Source organism: Pocillopora verrucosa, chromosome 10 (genome assembly GCF_036669915.1).
Source record: "Pocillopora verrucosa isolate sample1 chromosome 10, ASM3666991v2, whole genome shotgun sequence".
Lineage (NCBI taxonomy): Eukaryota > Metazoa > Cnidaria > Anthozoa > Scleractinia > Pocilloporidae > Pocillopora > Pocillopora verrucosa.
In genome coordinates, this window is record NC_089321.1 from 5,072,202 (window position 1) to 5,091,325 (window position 19,124).

The following is a 19,124-nucleotide window of genomic DNA, read 5'->3' on the forward strand; positions in this document are numbered from 1 at the left end:
AAATTCTTGATGGGTCATGAATTCGGATATTTGCACGTGGTATGTAGAGAAATTCGTTAATTTGCCGCGAGGATATAAACTCTTTGAACATTTTCTGCTTCGATAAGGAAACATATATGGTGACGCTCAAGAAAATTGTAAGCTTTGCAAGCGTACATCAGGAAACCTTTCCTTATGCGCAACTTAATGGTTACTTTTCAGTACGTTTCTGAACCATCATTAGAAACCACACGTTTTTTGACTGGACGATCAAACTGCTTGCATATTAAAAAAGGAAATAAAATGAAGAAAAAAAAATGAAGAAAAAAGTGTACGATAAATATATTTGTGCCACACCTTTAGGCTTGAAGGGCGTGCAAATTGAAGTGGCCCATCTTTTCGGTCTTGTCCCTTATCTAGAGCCTGGTAGGGGCTAATCAAATATGATCTACACAACGATTAGAGGAATGAACTATCAAGTTTTCGTCATGATCCGATGGGATGCTTCTGGGAATATGCATATCTTATCAAGTTATTTCTTTGTTGAGAAACAAAATTACTGTCGTTTATTTTTTTTTGCAACATTACGCGTTCAATTAGCAATATTTTACTTAAAGAAATCTCTTAGATAAAAAAAAACTTTAAAAATACTGTCTAGCACAAAAGCTCGTCGTAATTAATATCACATTGACTCGTTTTTCCATGTAAGAGCTTACAAACTTCGTTAACTAATTGGGTTACAACGACCCCTCTGTAAACGGAAACACAAATTGCAGTTTAATATCAAAAGATATCACCCTACCAGCACAATTCTCAATCGTGCTTTTTGTTCCCCTCTAAGTTTCTTGCGTTTGGGGTTGTTTTCGTCGATTTTTCCGCAATCCCATAAAATCAAAGAATTGGATTCCCCCATAAGAAAAACATCGAGAAAAAGATATCTCCCCCTAAAAAGCGCGGGGGCTAAAACAATAATGTCAAATGAGAAATATCAATAATGGTAATACTAATAATAATAATTATAATGATAATGACTATAATAATAACAATAGTAATAATAATAACAATAATAATAGAAATAATAAGAATCTTGTCGAATCGCCTAATTAATAGCTGAAAACCTTGATAAAATTAGGCAGCCACATCTTTTACAAGACTACTTGATAACAAGACAAACTAGGAGATCAAGTGACGACGAACTCATTCTAAATCACAAACTGTCATAAAAGATTGAGGCAAGTGTGTGCTTTGCCTTCATTACCCATCAAGTTGAAATATATGGCGGAGAGTTTGGACGACTGGGATTTCGAGCACACTTACACTTCATTAGCTTTGAAAGCTGAAAATCGGTTCAATTAATATGAAGTCTGTCTTTAAATGAAAAAGCTTAAACGGCTGAAATGCAAGACATGGTTCTAAGTATAGCGTAATAACAAGTAAATGATGGCCTAACTAATTTATTCTTAAACTTTAGTATAATAAAAGAAAATTAACAGAGAACATAATCAAAGAAATCTATGTATTTTTCGGAAAATTCGGAAAGATAGCAAGCTTAAACGGAAGTTTCTTTTCACTGCAACAGATCCTTTGCTACAGGATACTCATCTTGGACATGTGAGGGAACAAAGCGGACTTTCTCGTCTAAGTTAACTCTTGGAGTCTTCTGTTTTCTCGGGGAACGGATCTTTTTCAGCATTGGGAGGCGGACATTACCAGTAACACACATCCCAGCAGCCAAGTCACATCTGACGTTCGAAGGGCAATAGAAAAGGGTAAATTTTTGAAGACACAAGAAAGAAAGAAAACAGAGTAAATAGACTCTCAAGAAATAATTCATCCACTGAAAATAACTACCCTTACATTAAAAGAGAGGGTGGGTCAGTTAGCTTATAAGTAACTCACTAAACGGCTAACCGATTGAAGGTCTGAATAACTAGGTGAATGACTTGAGGAAAGTTTAATAAAAAAGCAAAAAAACAAACAAGCAAATGAACAAGACGGAATGAGAACAATAAGTAAAGAAAGGGAAAATGGAAGAAACTAACATACGGTCAAACCCGTATTTAGCGGCCACCCACGAAGTATGGCCAAGAAAATAGAGGTATTGTAAAAACGATGAAAAAAACGCCATTTTATGTCACAACTGACCATTTGATGTACTAAAACTTGCTTGAAAATACTACAAACATCATTGATTTCGGGAGAAAACATGGATTAAATTTTGCTTTAAAGATAATTCTTTCTTTAATTTGAGTGGTTCTGCTTAAGTGACCGTTCAATACAGGTGGAAGACGATACAAGCAAGCCATTGAGAGTCAGTAAAGGGTGACCACGACCGTTTAACCCTTCAGCCGCTTGGTGCAGCATCTAATTTCTCCCTACAATATCACTCCTTAATCACACATTGAGGTCACGAGAATAAAGGAAATGATCACCAGGGAAGGAACCTTTAGATTAGCAAACAAAGTCTCCTTATCAGCACCTTAGGAAATGTATAAAGAACAGTGTGGAGAATATGCTTACTGATGTTAGGGCGTAAAGGGTTAACAGGGGTGACCGCGTAATAGAGGTAAAAATAACGGTAATTAAAGCAAAGTAATTTCGAAACTTGGAGGACCGACCGCTTAATACAGGGTGATCGCTTAATACAGGTTCGACTGTAATTATGGTGAACGAAAAATAGGGTGGGGGGGGGAGGGAGTAGTGAATCTTTGTGTAATATTACCTATATCCCGAGGGACAGCAGTGTTTGTGGTCTTCACAGCAAACTGCATGTGGTAAAGGACAACAGCCGTAACTTCCATCAGCCAACTCACAGCAGGTCTCGTAATCCAAACAGGAACATCCATCAGGGCATTTAATGTAGTTCTGTCTGGCTTCTAGAGAAAAAAAATGGGAAAAAACTGTTTTGAGATCCTTTGCAAGCAAGGAATATTAAAAAAACATTTATTTTTTTCCACAGGCAGTTTATTGCTCTTCTTGAAATGAAATGAATGAAACAGAAGATGAAAGATATTGGTTTGAGCGCTTATATTTATGTATTAGTCAATTCATTAAATTACCAAAGTAGTTCGCAAAGAATCTTGAAACACATACCCATTATTGACCTGGAAGACGGAACATTGTGCATCATCTTTATGCGCTCAGCATTTTTATGACATTTCCCTGAAATTACACAAAGAGGGTTTTTTTTTTAACATCAAAATATTACGATTATTGAACGAGTATTAAAAAGGCTGTTATTCGTATTCTAATCTCCACCAAATTTTACCTGTTTTTCAACCCAAAGAAACACCTTTTACACATGAAATTCAGACGATAGCCGTGCTGGTCGATCTCGAGAATCCGATGGAATGGTTATTTACGTTTTTGTTTTGTTTCGTTTCTTTGGTTTGTTGGGTGGCAGTAACAGCTAAAACCAAGTAATTTCCATGAACAACACAAAAACAACAACAACAACAACAAAAAAGACACTGAAAGAACACCAAACACACACAGACAAAAACCGAAAAAAAAAAAGAGGAAATAGGAAAATTTAAAATATAACTCGGCCCCCCCCCCCCAAAAAAAAAATGCATTTAAATTGGTACTGAGAATCTTGAAATACATGTAACTGTCAGTCTGTTTGAAAAGGTAAATGAGTCAAACTCTACAACACATACATTCTTTTGACGTTACAACACATACCTCCTTTGACGTCACATGTGTACCCCTCCGGGCAGCAGTGTATGTTGTCGCTGCAACATACAGCATTCTTTAACGGGCAGCAACCGTACGTTCCAGATGGCACTTTACAGCAGGTACTTCCATTAGGACATTGATATTGTTTATCGGGGCATACGATGCCACTTCCTGCCCTGATGTGCGTAATTACCTGCACCGCTGCATACATCTTTAGAGAAGCTATACTGCTGCTTCCGTGGGTACAGGTTCCAGCAGGCACGTCGCAAGTATATCCATTGGGACAGCAGTGTTCTCCATCGCTGCAACAAACAGCATTTGGAAGAGGACAACAGCCATATTCACCTGAAGAGAGTTTACAGCAAGTGCTTCCATCTGGACATTCGGACTGACCATCGGGACAAACTTTGTTACTCGCTGTACCTCCTTGTTTTGATGCCGGCGTTTTCTTAACCATTGGTAAACTGCTGTCTCCTTGCGTACAGGTTCCAGCAGACACGTCGCAAGTATATCCATTGGGACAGCAGTGTACTCCATCGCTGCAACAAACAGCCTTTGGCAGAGGACAACAGCCATATTCACCAGAAGACAGTTTACAGCAAGTGCTTCCCTCTGGACATTCGGACTGACCATCGGGACAAACGATGTTACTCGCTATACTTTCTCGTTTTGATGACGACATTTTCTTAACCATTGGTAAACTGCTGCTTCCTTGTGTACAGGTTCCGGCAGACACGTCACAAGTATATCCATTGGGACAGCAGTGTACTCCATCGCTGCAACAAACAGCCTTTGGAAGAGGACAACAACCATATTGTCCTGATTGAAGTTTACAGCAAGTGTTTCCATCTGGACATTCGGACTGACCATCGGGACAAACGATGTTACTCGCTGCACTTTCTTGTTTCAATGCCAGCACTTTCTTAACCATTGGTAAACTGCTGCTTCCTTGCGTACAGGTTCCAGCAGACACATCACAAGTATATCCATTGGGACAACAGTGTACTCCATCGCTGCAACAAACAGCATTTGGAAGAGGACAACAGCCATATTCACCAGAAGACAGTTTACAGCAAGTGCTCCCATCTGGACATTCGGACTGACCATCGGGACAAACTTTGTTACTCGCTGCACTTTCTTGTTTCAATGCCAGCATTTTCTTAAGAATTGGTAAACTACTGCTTCCTTGCGTACAGGTTCCAGCACGCACGTCGCAAGTATATCCATTGGGACAGCAGTGTACTCCATCGCTGCAACAAACAGCCTTTGGAAGAGGACAACAGCCATATTCACCAGAAGACAGTTTACAGCAAGTGTTTCCATCTGGACACTGGGACTGACCATCGGGACAAACGATGTTACTCGCTGCACTTTCTTGTTTCAATGCCAGCATTTTCTTAAGAATTAGTAAACTGCTACTTCCTTGCGTACAGGTTCCAGCAGACACGTCACAAGTATACCCATTGGGACAGCAGTGTACTCCATCGCTGCAACAAACAGCCTTTGGCAGAGGACAACAACCGTATTCACCTGAAGAGAGTTTACAGCAAGTGCTTCCCTGTGGACATTCGGACTGACCATCAGGACAAACGATGTTACTGGTTGCACTTTCTTGTTTCAATGCCAGAATTTTCTTAACCAATGGTAAACTGCTGCTTCCTTGTGTGCAGGTTCCAGCAGACACATCACAAGTATATCCATTGGGACAACAGTGTACTCCATCGCTGCAACAAACAGCATTTGGGAGAGGACAACAGCCATATTCACCTGAAGAGAGTTTACAGCAAGTGTTTCCCTCTGGACATTCGGACTGACCATCGGGACAAACTTTGTTACTCGCTGCACTTTCTTGTTTCAATGCTAGCATTTTCTTAAGAATTGGTAAACTGCTGCTTCCTTGCGTACAGGTTCCAGCAGACACGTCACAAGTGTATCCATTGGGACAACAGTGTACTCCATCGCTGCAACAAACAGCATTTGGGAGAGGACAACAGCCATATTCACCTGAAGAGAGTTTACAGCAAGTGTTTCCATCTGGACATTCGGACTGACCATCGGGACAAACTTTGTTACTCGCTGCACTTTCTTGTTTCAATGCTAGCATTTTCTTAAGAATTAGTAAACTGCTGCTTCCTTGCGTACAGGTTCCAGCAGACACGTCACAAGTATATCCATTGGGACAGCAGTGTACTCCATCGCTGCAACAAACAGCATTTGGGAGAGGACAACAGCCATATTCACCTGAAGAGAGTTTACAGCAAGTGTTTCCCTCTGGACATTCGGAATGACCATCGGGACAAACTTTGTTACTAGCTGCACTTTCTTGTTTCAATGCTACCATTTTCTTAACCAGTGGTATACTGCTGCTTCCTTGCGTACAGGTTCCAGCACGCACGTCGCAAGTATATCCATTGGGACAGCAGTGTACTCCATCGCTGCAACAAACAGCCTTTGGAAGAGGACAACAGCCATATTCACCAGAAGACAGTTTACAGCAAGTGTTTCCATCTGGACACTGGGACTGACCATCGGGACAAACGATGTTACTCGCTGCACTTTCTTGTTTCAATGCCAGCATTTTCTTAAGAATTGGTAAACTGCTGCTTCCTTGCATACAGGTTCCAGCAGACACGTCACAAGTGTATCCATTGGGACAGCAGTGTACTCCATCGCTGCAACAAACAGCCTTTGGCAGAGGACAACAACCATATTCACCTGAAGAGAGTTTACAGCAAGTGCTTCCCTGTGGACATTCGGACTGACCATCAGGACAAACGATGTTACTCGCTGCACTTTCACGTTTTGATGACGACACTTTCTTAACCATTGGTAAACTGCTGCTTCCTTGTGTACAGGTTCCAGCACGCACGTCACAAGTATATCCATTGGGACAGCAGTGTACTCCATCGCTGCAACAAACAGCCTTTGGAAGAGGACAACAACCATATTGCCCTGATTGAAGTTTACAGCAAGTGTTACCTTCAGGGCACTCAGACTGACCATCAGGACAGATAATATTGCTCTTTCCTGTCTCTCCTTTCCATACTTGTATTTTGGTAAGAAGAGTTTCTATATCTGTCTTCCTGTCACAAGTTTTCTTTTCGATATTACATTTGGTATTACCTGGACAGCAATGAATTTGGTCATCGCAGCAAACAGCCTTGGGAAATGGACAGCAGCCCCAATCCCTTGTGTGAAGCTTACAGCAAGTGTTTCCATCTGGACACTCGGACTCACCATCAGGGCACAAGACATCATTCAGGTTAGAATCCTTTATTGATAGTGTTTTTTTCATCACAGGTATTTTTTCATGGTCTCTGCTCTTTGATGCTGCTATCTTTCCCATTTTGACCGTTGACTGCTTTAAAAGTAGGGTCTTCTTGCTGGAATATTGTCCTTTTATTTGCTCCAGTAATCTCTCCAAGGGCTTCTTAAGAGATTTGGGTGATTTACTCGATAATGAAGCTACAGTATCAGAGCCAGATGAACAGGTTTTGCCATCTTTAGAGCAACTGTAACCTTGGGGACAGCAGTGTAATTGATCAGGACAACATACTGCCTCTGACATTGGACAGCAGTGATATTTACTACCATCTTGGCAACAGGTGTATCTAGAAGATAAAAGTAATGAAATGATAACTTAATTTGATTACAACTGATGCTTTTGGTTTAACCCTTTAACTCCCACGAGTGACCAAGACAGAATTTCTCCTTACAATATCAATACAACCTAAAGGTGTATGCTTCTCTTTATTAACTGGCAAACTTATGTAGAAAGTGAACTAAGGTTATGTTAGAATTCTCTGTTTCATACTGACTGCACGTTTTGTTGTGGCATCTTGATTTAATATTTGGAAAACTTCTGACATAGATACATGTACACCCCATTAGATTGTTTAACATGTAATACGTGTGAATGTCTGAGAGTTAAGTAGTATTCTTACCAGCTCTAACATCCACCCTGGGCATCCCATGGGCATATCACTGTCATCCACATCTAGGGGGGAAGGGTGGGCCCTTTAAACTTTGCTGGGTGGGGTGAGGAATTTGACTCAGAACCATCAAGTCTTTCCAGCAAAATAACTATTATACCTTTTACTGTGGAGGTGTTGAAAGGGAAAAAGGTAACTTTAAGGAGCAGATTACTCTGAAAGGTCCAAAATAAAAATACAGGAACATTTTGGATGGAACACTAAAACAAAATTTTGGCCAGGGAGGGAGAGGGAGGGGGGGGAATTGAAGCTTTGAATTGATTAGTGCATTACTAAGAAAAGATACAGATGGTAGTACTTCATTTGCCTGAAATTTAAAATTTCAAACAATCCAAAATCAATTTTGAAGAACCTAGTGAGAGGCTACTGAAATCCAGATAATTGCAACTACTTTTTTAACCTAACCCTAACAAATATGCTGATTTGTACATCCCATTTAAATCTAAGAACTTTAACAAGAGCAAATAATAACTACTGAATAACAAATGACAATAACAGAAAACAACAGAAACAATTAAAAATTTAAATCCTACTTACATACTACTTTGCTAAAAATAAAGATCTCTGTGACATTATTCATTCAAATATAAATATATATCATTTTTGCCTTATCTCCATACATCCTGAACTCAAAAATAGGGAAAAAGATAATTGAAAATGCTACATATTAAATACATGTTTATTAAAAAATAAACAAAACCAGTGACTTTTTATTATTTTAACAAGAACACCAATACACTTTTACTACTTTGATCTGTCTCCACACCAAGTACTATACAATATCAATCAATACCTGTCTGGGCAAGCATACTGATTGTTGCATTTTACAATGTTGGCCCCCATGGAAGGAAACAGAGCAGCAACATCGTCTTTCCTTGTTTCTTGACACACACCATTTTCACAGGAGTAACCAGCAGGACAGCAGTGAACCTCATCACTGCCTGGAACAGAACAACAGGAGTGGAGAGAAGGACACTGTCTGATGGCACCAGGACATACAACAGCATCCAACACACCAATTTCATTCTGTTGATGAAAAATATACCAGAATGATGAGTGACACGCAGCCCATGAAACAAAGGGTTAATCTGCATTCACATACGTACAAATACTTAACAGTAAATTGTAAGCATACTTGACAAATTTAATCAATTAAGACCCCATGCATACTAATCTTGACAGACAAGCATATAATTCCATTCTTAGACGCCTATGTAAAATTAGTATGTATGAGCTAGCTGATTGTTTTCTGTAGTGTGTAATGGTCACTGTTTCTTTCAATGTGCATTGCATTTTTAGTAAAAACTGGTGGTTAAGCTGCACCACTGTCTGTCAATCGTCTTGAGTTGCTTTCAGCTGCATTTGCACATGCACTGCTGTGGTCCTGTTCACTTAACAAAAGCTTTTTGTCTGTCTGCTTGACTACACAGCCCAATATTTTTTTCATTAAGCCACTACTTAACCCTTTACTCCCTTACATCAATATGCATATTCTCCATACTACTCCCTGGACATTTCCTAGGGTTATGGGAAGGAGAATTTGTTCAATAATCCAGAGCTCCTTTAGTTGGTGATCATCTCTTTTATTTTCATGACCTTAATGTTTAATTCAGGGATGATATTGTAAGGAGAAATTAAATGTTAGTCACTCTTAGGGGTTAAAAGGTTAATGATTTTAGATTGCCAAAATGGAAACTCTAAAAAAGGTGTGCTTGGAAAAACTTGGGCTGGGTGAAAAAAAACAACAACAACAACAACAACAACTGCACATGTCAACCATGAATACATGCAAGACAACCTACAGATCTCCAAAACAGTAATCATAAAACAAAGGGAAGCTGCCTATTACACCTTACCAGCAAACTGCACAAGCTTTTTTTCAACATTTATTATTTAAAAGCTTAAAGCATACCTACTCAAGGATCTACTGTATGAATCACATTATTTTAATCTACAGTTTGAAGGTGAATGAAGGTGCATGAACAGTTCTTCAAGTGAACCATGGAAGGCTGACTGAATGTCTTCAAATTGATTCTTACCATTGGTAATTTGGTGTTAACAACTGAGTTGAAAACATAAATTGGCTACTGTAAAGAGTTAAAGGCTGACATTTCAAGCATTAGCCCTTTGTCAATCACCCTGACGAAGGACTAATGTTCGAAATTTCAGCCTTTTAACTCTTTACAGTGGACGATTTATGTTTTCAACTCAGTTGTTAGCACCAAATTACCTGTTACACTCTCCCACCGATGCAGCACCACTGCTTCTTTAGAAACTTAACCCTCAGTTCTTATCATTGTCTGTTATACATTTCTAATGACCTTGGCTCTGATAATTTGGTATTAAATCAAGACTAACATTCTCCATAAAGTAATGTTCATCTTTCTTCTCAAAATTAACCTCCCATCAGGACAATCGATAAATATTGTAAGGAAAAATTACTAACTGGTCACTTCTTTTGGTTGAAATGGTTATGAATTCAAAGTTGGTAGAGTTCCTACAATTGAATTAGTCACGATCCATTTTGTAATAATTCAGAGCATTTGCACTATTATGCATTGCTAAGCACATTAACCCTTTAACTACCATGAGTGAGCAAGTCAGAATTTCTCCTTACAATATCAATACAATATCAAACAGATAAGTGATGAGAATAGAGAAAAATATCAATTTGGGGATAATTAGTTGATCCAATACTAAATTCTCTGAACCAGCTTTATAAGAATTATATAGTTGACAGTAAAGATAATTACAAATTTGATCTAGAAGTTAATTAAAGAGTTAAATCTAAAAAACAGTCATAATAAAACTTACTGATGTGAAGGTTGAAGGAATCTTCTTGAGGTGAAGAAATGTGTTTTCTTTTCGCTCCTCAAAATGACAAAAGCTCACCTGGCTATACAGCAGTATGAACACTAAAGTGAGGTACCACTTCATCTGCATATTCAATAAAAAAAAGTGCCAAGGTTAGCAGCAATTTGTGGTTTGTTTAAAACCTCTGTCAATAACATTACCTAACTAACAGTAGGCCTTTTTTTGCTTTGTGGACTTGTCAGCCTTTGCATGACAGGAACTCTTTAAGATCTCAAGTTCATGAGAGTAGAATTTTAGGGGGGAAGGGAAAACTGAATGATCAAACTAAATGTGGAGGAGAAGAGTTGAGGACAAACAGGACGCAGATGGGTAACTGGAATGAGTAACACAGCTCTAAAAAAAGTGTGGAGAGGTGGCAAGGAGAGGAACAGAAAGAAAGGGGGTTATTGTGTGCTTGCTGAGGTCTTGAATATGGATAGCTTTGCCTAAGCCACAAAGGTCTGAGGAAGAAGCAGCTCCCTGAGACAAGCTTAGGGTAACTCAGGCTGGAAAATATGAAAATGTTTGACTGCAAGAATTGATAAACATGTCCAAAAACATCACTGTTTGCTGAGCTGTAATGAAAATGTTACTAGATCCTTGAGTAAAGATAATAACTGAGCCACTAAGAATGTTAAATGATTAAGGTAAGAATACTTCTCAGTCTTAAACTAGTTTTCTGGGTAGATATGGAAACATTTCAACATGCCTTGTTTTGGAGGAATGTGTGGAACAGATCAGATTTCTATTGAACCATCCTCTGCTTTAAGAGATTCGGGTTCAAGACTTAGCTGTTTTAACCCTTTACCCCCTAACATCAGTATTCATATTCTCCATACTGTTCTCTAAACATTTCCTAAGGTGCTGACGAGGAGAATTTGTCTAAAAATCAAAAGCTTTTTTTTGTTTGTGATCAGTTCCTTTATTCTCATGACCTTAATGTTTGATTCAGGGGTGATACAGTAAGGAGAAATTAGATGCCAGTCACTCTTATGGGTTAAAGGGTTCTTGGGGCAAGACACCTCACTCCCACCATGCCTCTCTCTACCCATGAGTATAATGGATACATTATATTATACATATTATTTATATGAAACTTTGTTTAAAGATGACTCTAATATGCAGAATATAACTGAATAACAAAAAAAGACAGTACAGGTATAATTGTAGCATGTAGCAACATTTCAGTTGTGTTCAATATTTATTTAGGTGAAAAAGTCTTAGAAATTTGAAAAGTCTTTTAAAAAAGAGTACTCGTCAGGGACACATGATACTGAGTCGAAATAATCTTTCGTGCGTTCACATTTCCGGATTTCAGGATTGTATCAAATTTCTGTTAGCACTTGGACAAGCGAGACGGTTTCATTCCTAATTTGCATCCTAATTCATCTCATAATTTTCTATATTTGGTGTATTAATTCATGCTTAATAGAGAAATTGCACATGGAAACCAACGTTCGCAACGATCGTTCCGGCCAAGCGGAAGTTAAGTTGTAAAATGGTTCCTTCAGATTCTCGACACTCGTTCGTAAGTTCATCGACTCAACAAATCATCGACTTAACAAATTAAATACCGCTTCTTTTCTAAGAATTTCTTTCCCATGGAAAAGCCTCCACTTTCGCGAGGAAACTATGGAAAGACTATGAGATTAAAGAAAGTGAAACACTTTCGCTTCTTTAAAGAGTTTTAGTCGTAAAAATTCCTTGAGGAAGTCTCGTGCATGAACTGCAATCAATCAATCCGAAGCATTTTGACGAAATTGCACAGAATGGTCACAATATTTTAACGTTGCACCAGGAAAAATTCGATAATTGTTTATTATTCAGCAACTGCACACCCAAATTTGGCTCGGACAGAAACTGATGAACTTTTCATTCAAGACAGAAGGACGCATTCAACTTGATCTGGTGAAATCTTCGGGGTAAATTAACTCCCTTGTCCAAATAAACTCCCAGATGTGAAGGTAGTTGGAAAATGCCATTAACTTGAAACCACCTACCTTTCTAAAGCTTCTACTAGCATTCATCGCAAACCCTTCGGTAGACCTCCAGCACACTCACTAACAGGAATTATGTGAGGCGAAAAGTATAGTTCCAAGATTAAGCCATGTGAAAACCTCGTGACTGCAGGTTATTTATAGTCTAGAGCCAGTTTCTCTCGTATCAGACAAAATTCCGTTATCAAGAATAGAACTCGTTTAACTTGGCAAAATTCACGCGAGCGAGAAGTTTGCCAAAATTCAGGCTTTCGACCTCCTTCGGTGCAATTCGTTGATGGTTCTTGGTCATAGTGTTTAGAAACTCGACACAATGAATGGTCTCTCTGTAAAACGGGTTGATTGTGCCGAAAACGAAGAGGGAATGTTGAAAATAAGAGAATGGAGTGTGGAGCTGGGACAGTGGGACAGTGGGACAGGAACGGGAGAGCAGGATCCAAAGCGGGGTACTGGGTATAGGATACGGAGACCAGCGAACTGAAAGTGGGGAGGGTAAAATTTACAAGGAAAAAACTTGAACAACTTTTGGTTTTAAGGTTACTTCCCACCTCCGGGTGTCCCTCGGGAAAAATTTCGTACGCGCGCTAGTTTCACTAAATTCCTAGCAAAGTATACATCAGAAGAAAGCTTAATAACTGCAATTTACGATAAAAATTATCACTTTTCTTTAAAGTAAGTTTCGGGAACCGCTAAGGCGTGAAACGACTGAAGGTTCTTTTATTAAATTTATTGGGTATTGGATGCCGCGGGACGAGCAAATTAAAGTGGCTGCACAGTCTTATTCACAAGGCATCTATCAACAGAAATGAGTCAGGCGTTTTCGATATTCTGATTGGTTGTCTAGATATCGGCATCTAAAGTTGAAGTAGCTAAAAATATGCGAGGCGTGTTGCGTAAATGCACCCCACGGGACAAATATTTAAACTATCAAAATTTCCCGACCCACTTTCGTTTGTCATTATTTCTAGAATGTTTTGGCGAAATTTAACGAAAATCGGTCAAATCTAAGGGTGCGTTCCTTTGGGAGAATCCGGATCAGGATTTCTGGTCTGTGGCGTTCCTTTCGAGCAAATCCATTTTCAGATCAGTGATCTATCAAATCCACTCTGGACAAGGATTCATCGGATCACTGATCAAACGATGGAATTAAAACAGAAGTATTGATTACGATATGGATACTTGGGAACCTTGAATGCCTGCGATCAGTGGCCTCTCGATTTAACATTACAAAATCGATTTTATTTCGTTTTTATCGCAGAATTTGTGGAGCGATTCCCAACAATCTTTCCGGTCAATACATGAAATACCTACTTGTTAGAAATTGAGCACCGCTGAGCAAAATTATTAATTTCGGATCCGTCGTCCAAAGGAACGCGTTGGATCAGAGATCCATTCATCCGTCTTAAGCCCACGCAGACTAGTGATCTGATTGATCCTTGTCCAGAGTGGATTAGATAGATCACTGATCTGAAAATAAATTTGCTCGAAAGGAACGCCATATATCAGAAACCCTGATCCGAATTCTCCCAAAGGAACGCACCTTAAAACTCCGTTCCTTTCATTAACCGTGATCTGTGTGATATTGGATCACAAATCCCAATCCGGATCCTCCCAAAGGAACGCACCCTAGATGCTCTATAAATTCGCCCAGGTCCGAGATTACGACACCTTCCTGATATATGAACTATTATTTGAAAATACGTTAGGTCCAGCTCAGTCAAATAAAAGAAAAATCGATTTTTTCGGCCTCTGAAGGAGGGATTTAACCTTAATAATACAAATATAGCTCTTTGCACGTTATTCACTTTCAGCAACTTCAAAATAAGTGTCTTTTCTACTGGAGTTTCAGGTTCTCAACTTTTTCTACAAACCCTAACAGATGTAGAGGACATTGAGATGAACTTAGAAAACAGTAACTTCAAGTTGCTAGTTCGGTGACAAATTTTGCATTTTTTTTTTGTTTAATAACCAAGCTGATGCAATGAACCTAAAGAGTAGTATTGTAAGAGATACTCACAATTTCCAATTTGAAATTCTTACACAGATTGCTACCAAGTCTAGAAAACGATTAGTACAACAGCTCAGAACAAACCAGCACAAGTTAACCACTGGTTGTAATTCTGATTGACTTTTAATCTGCACACGGCAGAGAGATCTGATACATCGTATACGGAAAGTTGAAGTCCAGAAATAAAAAATAGAGAATGGAAATCCAGGAATTGTTATTTTGGAACAGGGAACCAGAAACTGGTCTATAATGTTCTATACAAAAACATTGAAAGAACCTTGAAGCAAGACGAGTAAGAAACTCTGTGAGACCTGGGCAGCCATGAACAATACATAGTAGGACAAAATAATCTTTCCCTTTAGAAATCATAACTTTGGGAAAAAGAGAAACCATGGGATCACTGTTTCCAGAAACAAATTTCATGTCATTATATTTAACGATACTTCTACCAAATGAATACACAAGCTAGTTAAATAGCAACCAAACTTGTCTAAAATCCTTCTAATTCAGAAAACGAGGAACATCTAGTCTGACTGATAACATTGTCTAGATGATGAGGAACACCTTTGTCTGAAAATAATTTTTATCAGCCAACCAGTAACTTACTAACTAAAAAACTGAAAAAATACAGGATCAAACCAAGTAGTAAAAAAGCAAATCCACGGAAAGGTAGATATGCATACGATTTGTTCAATTTTTCATAGAGTCTTTTCACTTGTGTCTCAGTATTCTCCCTGTTGGAAGAATTGTCAATGATATAAGATGCTCTACGACATTTTTCATCCAGTGATATCTGAGCATTTATTCTCTGTTCAGCATCATTTTGTGTGAAGTTATTTCTTTCCATCAAACGCTTCAGTTGAGTGTCTTTGTCACTAGAGGGAAGAGAAATTAGAATCTAGGTGATAGGGAAATTAAGACAAATGTTTAACTCTTAATGCAAAGATGTGAATATTTATGATCTTGCACAAAGGAATATGCAGCTGGAGGGGAGGATTATGAGAAATAAAACAAAATAATCAAATTAAACAGCTTATAAGGAAGAAAACCTGAGTTTGCTATTTCCTTGGCCTTAGAGTAACCCTTCACACCCTAACATCAGTATGTGTATTCTCCATACTGTTCTCTATACATTTTATAAGGCACTGGCAAGGAGAATTTATTTAATAATCAAGAGTTTCTTTAATTAGTCTTTCATGGTGAATATTTCCTGTGAACTTAATGTGTGATTCAGGGGTGAAATTGTGAAGAGAAATTAGATCCTTGACACTTTTTAGGGGTTAAATATATCAGATAAAACCTCTATGACAATTTGATCATGTACATTGTATTATTGATGCCAATCACAATGAATAACCAATCACAGAAATCAAAGACCAAGGGCTCCTGACCCAATTCAAAATTCTATGTAATTCCTACATGCTTTTATATTCAATTTGCACCAGCAGTTAATTCATTTTTGTTTTATTGTGATGCATTGTAGTAGGCCAAAATCTTAATTTCTCCAATCTGTTTGGCTAATAACATGCACTTAAATGCTCCTGACCAGCTATTTACAATATGGACCCCAATCCAGAATTTTTCTGAGCAAAGCAGGAAAAAGCAAACAAGCAGGAAAAAAAAATGAGCAGATAAAAAGGACAAGGTATTTTGTACCTGTGTTGGTCCATCTGTATTGAAAACCTTTGCCCTTGGTCATGAGTACAACCTAAGGCTAAAGACTGAGGGCTGTATTCAAGGCATTTTTTTTCCCTTTATACAGACCTCCCACTCAGTAAATTGGGCTGAGCTGCCTCTAATATCAGGGAGGAAAACTAAAATGCAATTATGCGGCATACACATAATAATTATGTGTATGCCGCATAATTGTAATTATTACTTACCAGTACACTACAACAACTTCTTTCATCAGATACAAGGCAATCCCAGTCTCAAACATAAGTGGCAAATCAAGTATTACAAACTTTTCCCCTACAAAGAATTTGAGAAATACTTTTAGTAGAAGTACAATATTGGGATACAAATTTTGTAGGACATCTTAACTTCCTTTGTGAAAACATAGTGAAAAATGGGATTTAAAAGGGACAGCAATGATTGGGCCTGATTCTAGTGGTTGTCTCAGGTCCATTCTTCTGGGTAGGAGTGCCAGCTCAAACATAAACTGGAAATTGTCCACACTGTAGACAGTCATGGACTGGAGAATAAGTGAACAGAAAAAATAACTCAAAGTGAATTCCCTCATTTCAAGTGTAACACAACATGTACTTGAGACAGAGGCAATGAATCTTGCCATCAGTGTATTCTTGAATTTCAGGGTACCCCCCTAAAAAAAAATTTTGATGAGTGTTTAACAAGACTTATGAAACTCTAACTTTAAAAAAACCTGACATTTTATTGTATTCATCTATTAAGAGTCCATTTGCAAGCCAAGTGTCACACTTTATCTTATGTGTACATGCAGTTAGTCTCAGTTTGTGTGGTGCAAAACAATCAATAATGTTGCAGCTGACCCAATTCCATTTACAATAAAGTTCGGATCTAACATGTGCTGTCATTGGTGGAAAGAGCATGCTCTATCAGAGTACAAAGCATAGAGCTGATCGAAAGCTGCCAGGCCATCTACCAAACTGTACTATGTCCAACCTTTTCTGGGAATTCTCTCAAGCCTTTTTTCATTGATTGAATGTTAAATTTCTAAACAAGAGAAGTACGGAGAAACAGAAGACATACTCTTTGTTTCTCACTACACCTCTTTCATGCTCTAGCTGCTTCCTACACACTTTACAACAGAACAGAGCACAATCAAGGCTTCTCTATTTGTTAAGTATGGGAAATAGCAGAGGTTATGAGTCAGTGACACAGTGGCCTTGATTTAAATCCAGACCCTTTGATGTCTGACCTACAAACAAACCATTGGCTAACAATATCTCTCATACAACTAGCAAAGTTTTTAAACTAAAACAAAATACACATAGTTCTTAGATGTCTATCTAGGAAAACATAATTCTGTAAAAAACTTGTACATTGGTGGCTAATTACTGGAAGTCATTGTTGTAAAAGAACAAATCTGAAAGAGCAATATAAATCAGAGCTGATGGCAAGTACATGTAGCTTCTAAATTTTTCAGATTAATTTGCAGGCTTCACCCATAACATTAGTACTTAATAATTAAGTACTGATGTTAAATATAGATCTATGCTAAAACTCATTGACCAACACTCATTGACCATTGAGCATAAGTATAATCATGTTCTTTCAACAACAAAGTAGAATTTTACATCTTTGGTGTTTATGCAAGTAATGTTTTAACTTATTTGATCCACAATAACAGGTCTCCCAAAATTACTCAATAACAACCTTGCAAGAAGTAAAAAAATAAACAGACCTGAAAAAAAATTCCTCAACAAGGTCCATAAAATTGAACGATAAATAGCAGGATGAGTGCACTTGTTCAGAATACGTCTTTTGGCATCGTCTCCAAAAATGATTTTTCCAAGTTTCTCCCTGTCAATCTCCTCATTGGAAAGTAAAATATCACTTCCAAAGTTCTTTACTATAGCCTTCCATGCTGGCCTGTGAGGCTCAACAACTAAAAATTGTTGAAGAAAAGTTTGTTACCTTCTCATGAAAAAAAGAACTCACAAGTAAAATCAAGTGTGAATGCAAGGTTGTGAAATAATGAGAAGGTTTAACCCTTTACACCCTAACATCAGTTTGCATACTCTCCAGACTGTTCTTTATACCATTCCTTAGGTGTTGACAAGGAGAATTTGTTGGCCAATCAAAGGGTTCCTTCCATGGTGACCATATCCTTAATTCTCATGACCTTACTGTGTGATTCAGAGGTGATATTGTTGGAAGAAACAAGATGTTAGTCACTCTTAGGGTTTAAAGGTTTAACTGAATGAGGAGGGCTTGTGAAGGCGATACCTTCTCTGTATATTCCCATAACCAAGGTCATGGTCCATACTCTAAGTTATGTACCAAGAGGAAAAAACCAAGTTCTACATCTCATTGTACCAACCAAGAAAACAAGGTTATTAAGATATTGAGGGAGAAGATTTCAATTAAAAAAAAAACCTTTGAATTAAGGAGGCTATACAATGAAATATTACCAACTAAATTGCCCAGCACATACTCCCATAAAGTTGTTGTTTGATCAGTCCTCGGGCTCGTCAAAATACGGCACAATTTGTAAAAATACTCAAAAATACTACAAACCAAAACGTCTAATAAGATGTATTTATCTCATCTTTTCTCCCATTATGGTTTTAAACTATATGTTTAGTGAATTAAATTGCATGCTTTCAATTATCTCACCTTCCCGAGCAATGTGGTCTGCATCCACGACCGGACATCCTAGATCTTTAAGTAGGCTTGAAACTGTGCTTTTACCAGTCGCTATCCCACCTGTTAAGCCAACGATAAACATGGCTCCCAACAAGCAACAGTTAGCTACATGTACCTGTTCGTTTGGTGTTTATTTCGCCATAATAAATTTGAATTGTTTGGGGTCAACTGGGGCGAGCTGCGACTACCGTCACTTGTCACCCCTCATCCCCAGGGGTTTATCTGTTGTCAAGTGACAGTCACATGCATCATATCGTGACAGTACTG

The 19,124-nt window shown here is 38.2% G+C and overlaps 2 protein-coding genes across 2 annotated transcripts; both read right to left on the minus strand.

The window, feature by feature from the left end:
• Positions 1-517: 517 nt before the first annotated feature.
• LOC131771325 (uncharacterized protein ZC84.1) lies at positions 518-12,662 on the minus strand. Its single transcript, XM_059087101.2, has 7 exons — positions 12,503-12,662; positions 10,464-10,586; positions 8,443-8,675; positions 3,664-7,268; positions 3,073-3,141; positions 2,702-2,855; positions 518-1,721 (listed from the first exon to the last, which is right to left on the minus strand). The coding sequence occupies exons 1-7, from the start codon at positions 12,527-12,529 to the stop codon at positions 1,547-1,549; spliced, it is 4,386 nt and encodes a 1,461-aa protein (XP_058943084.2). The 5' UTR covers positions 12,530-12,662; the 3' UTR covers positions 518-1,546.
• A 1,949-nt stretch (positions 12,663-14,611) lies between these two features.
• Positions 14,612-19,034, minus strand: LOC131771344 (dephospho-CoA kinase domain-containing protein). The gene is made up of 4 exons (XM_059087122.2): positions 18,828-19,034; positions 17,893-18,096; positions 16,391-16,478; positions 14,612-15,382 (listed from the first exon to the last, which is right to left on the minus strand). Exons 1-4 carry the CDS (start codon positions 18,937-18,939, stop codon positions 15,094-15,096), a joined length of 693 nt encoding a protein of 230 aa, XP_058943105.1. The 5' UTR covers positions 18,940-19,034; the 3' UTR covers positions 14,612-15,093.
• Between the last annotated feature and the right edge of the window lie 90 nt (positions 19,035-19,124).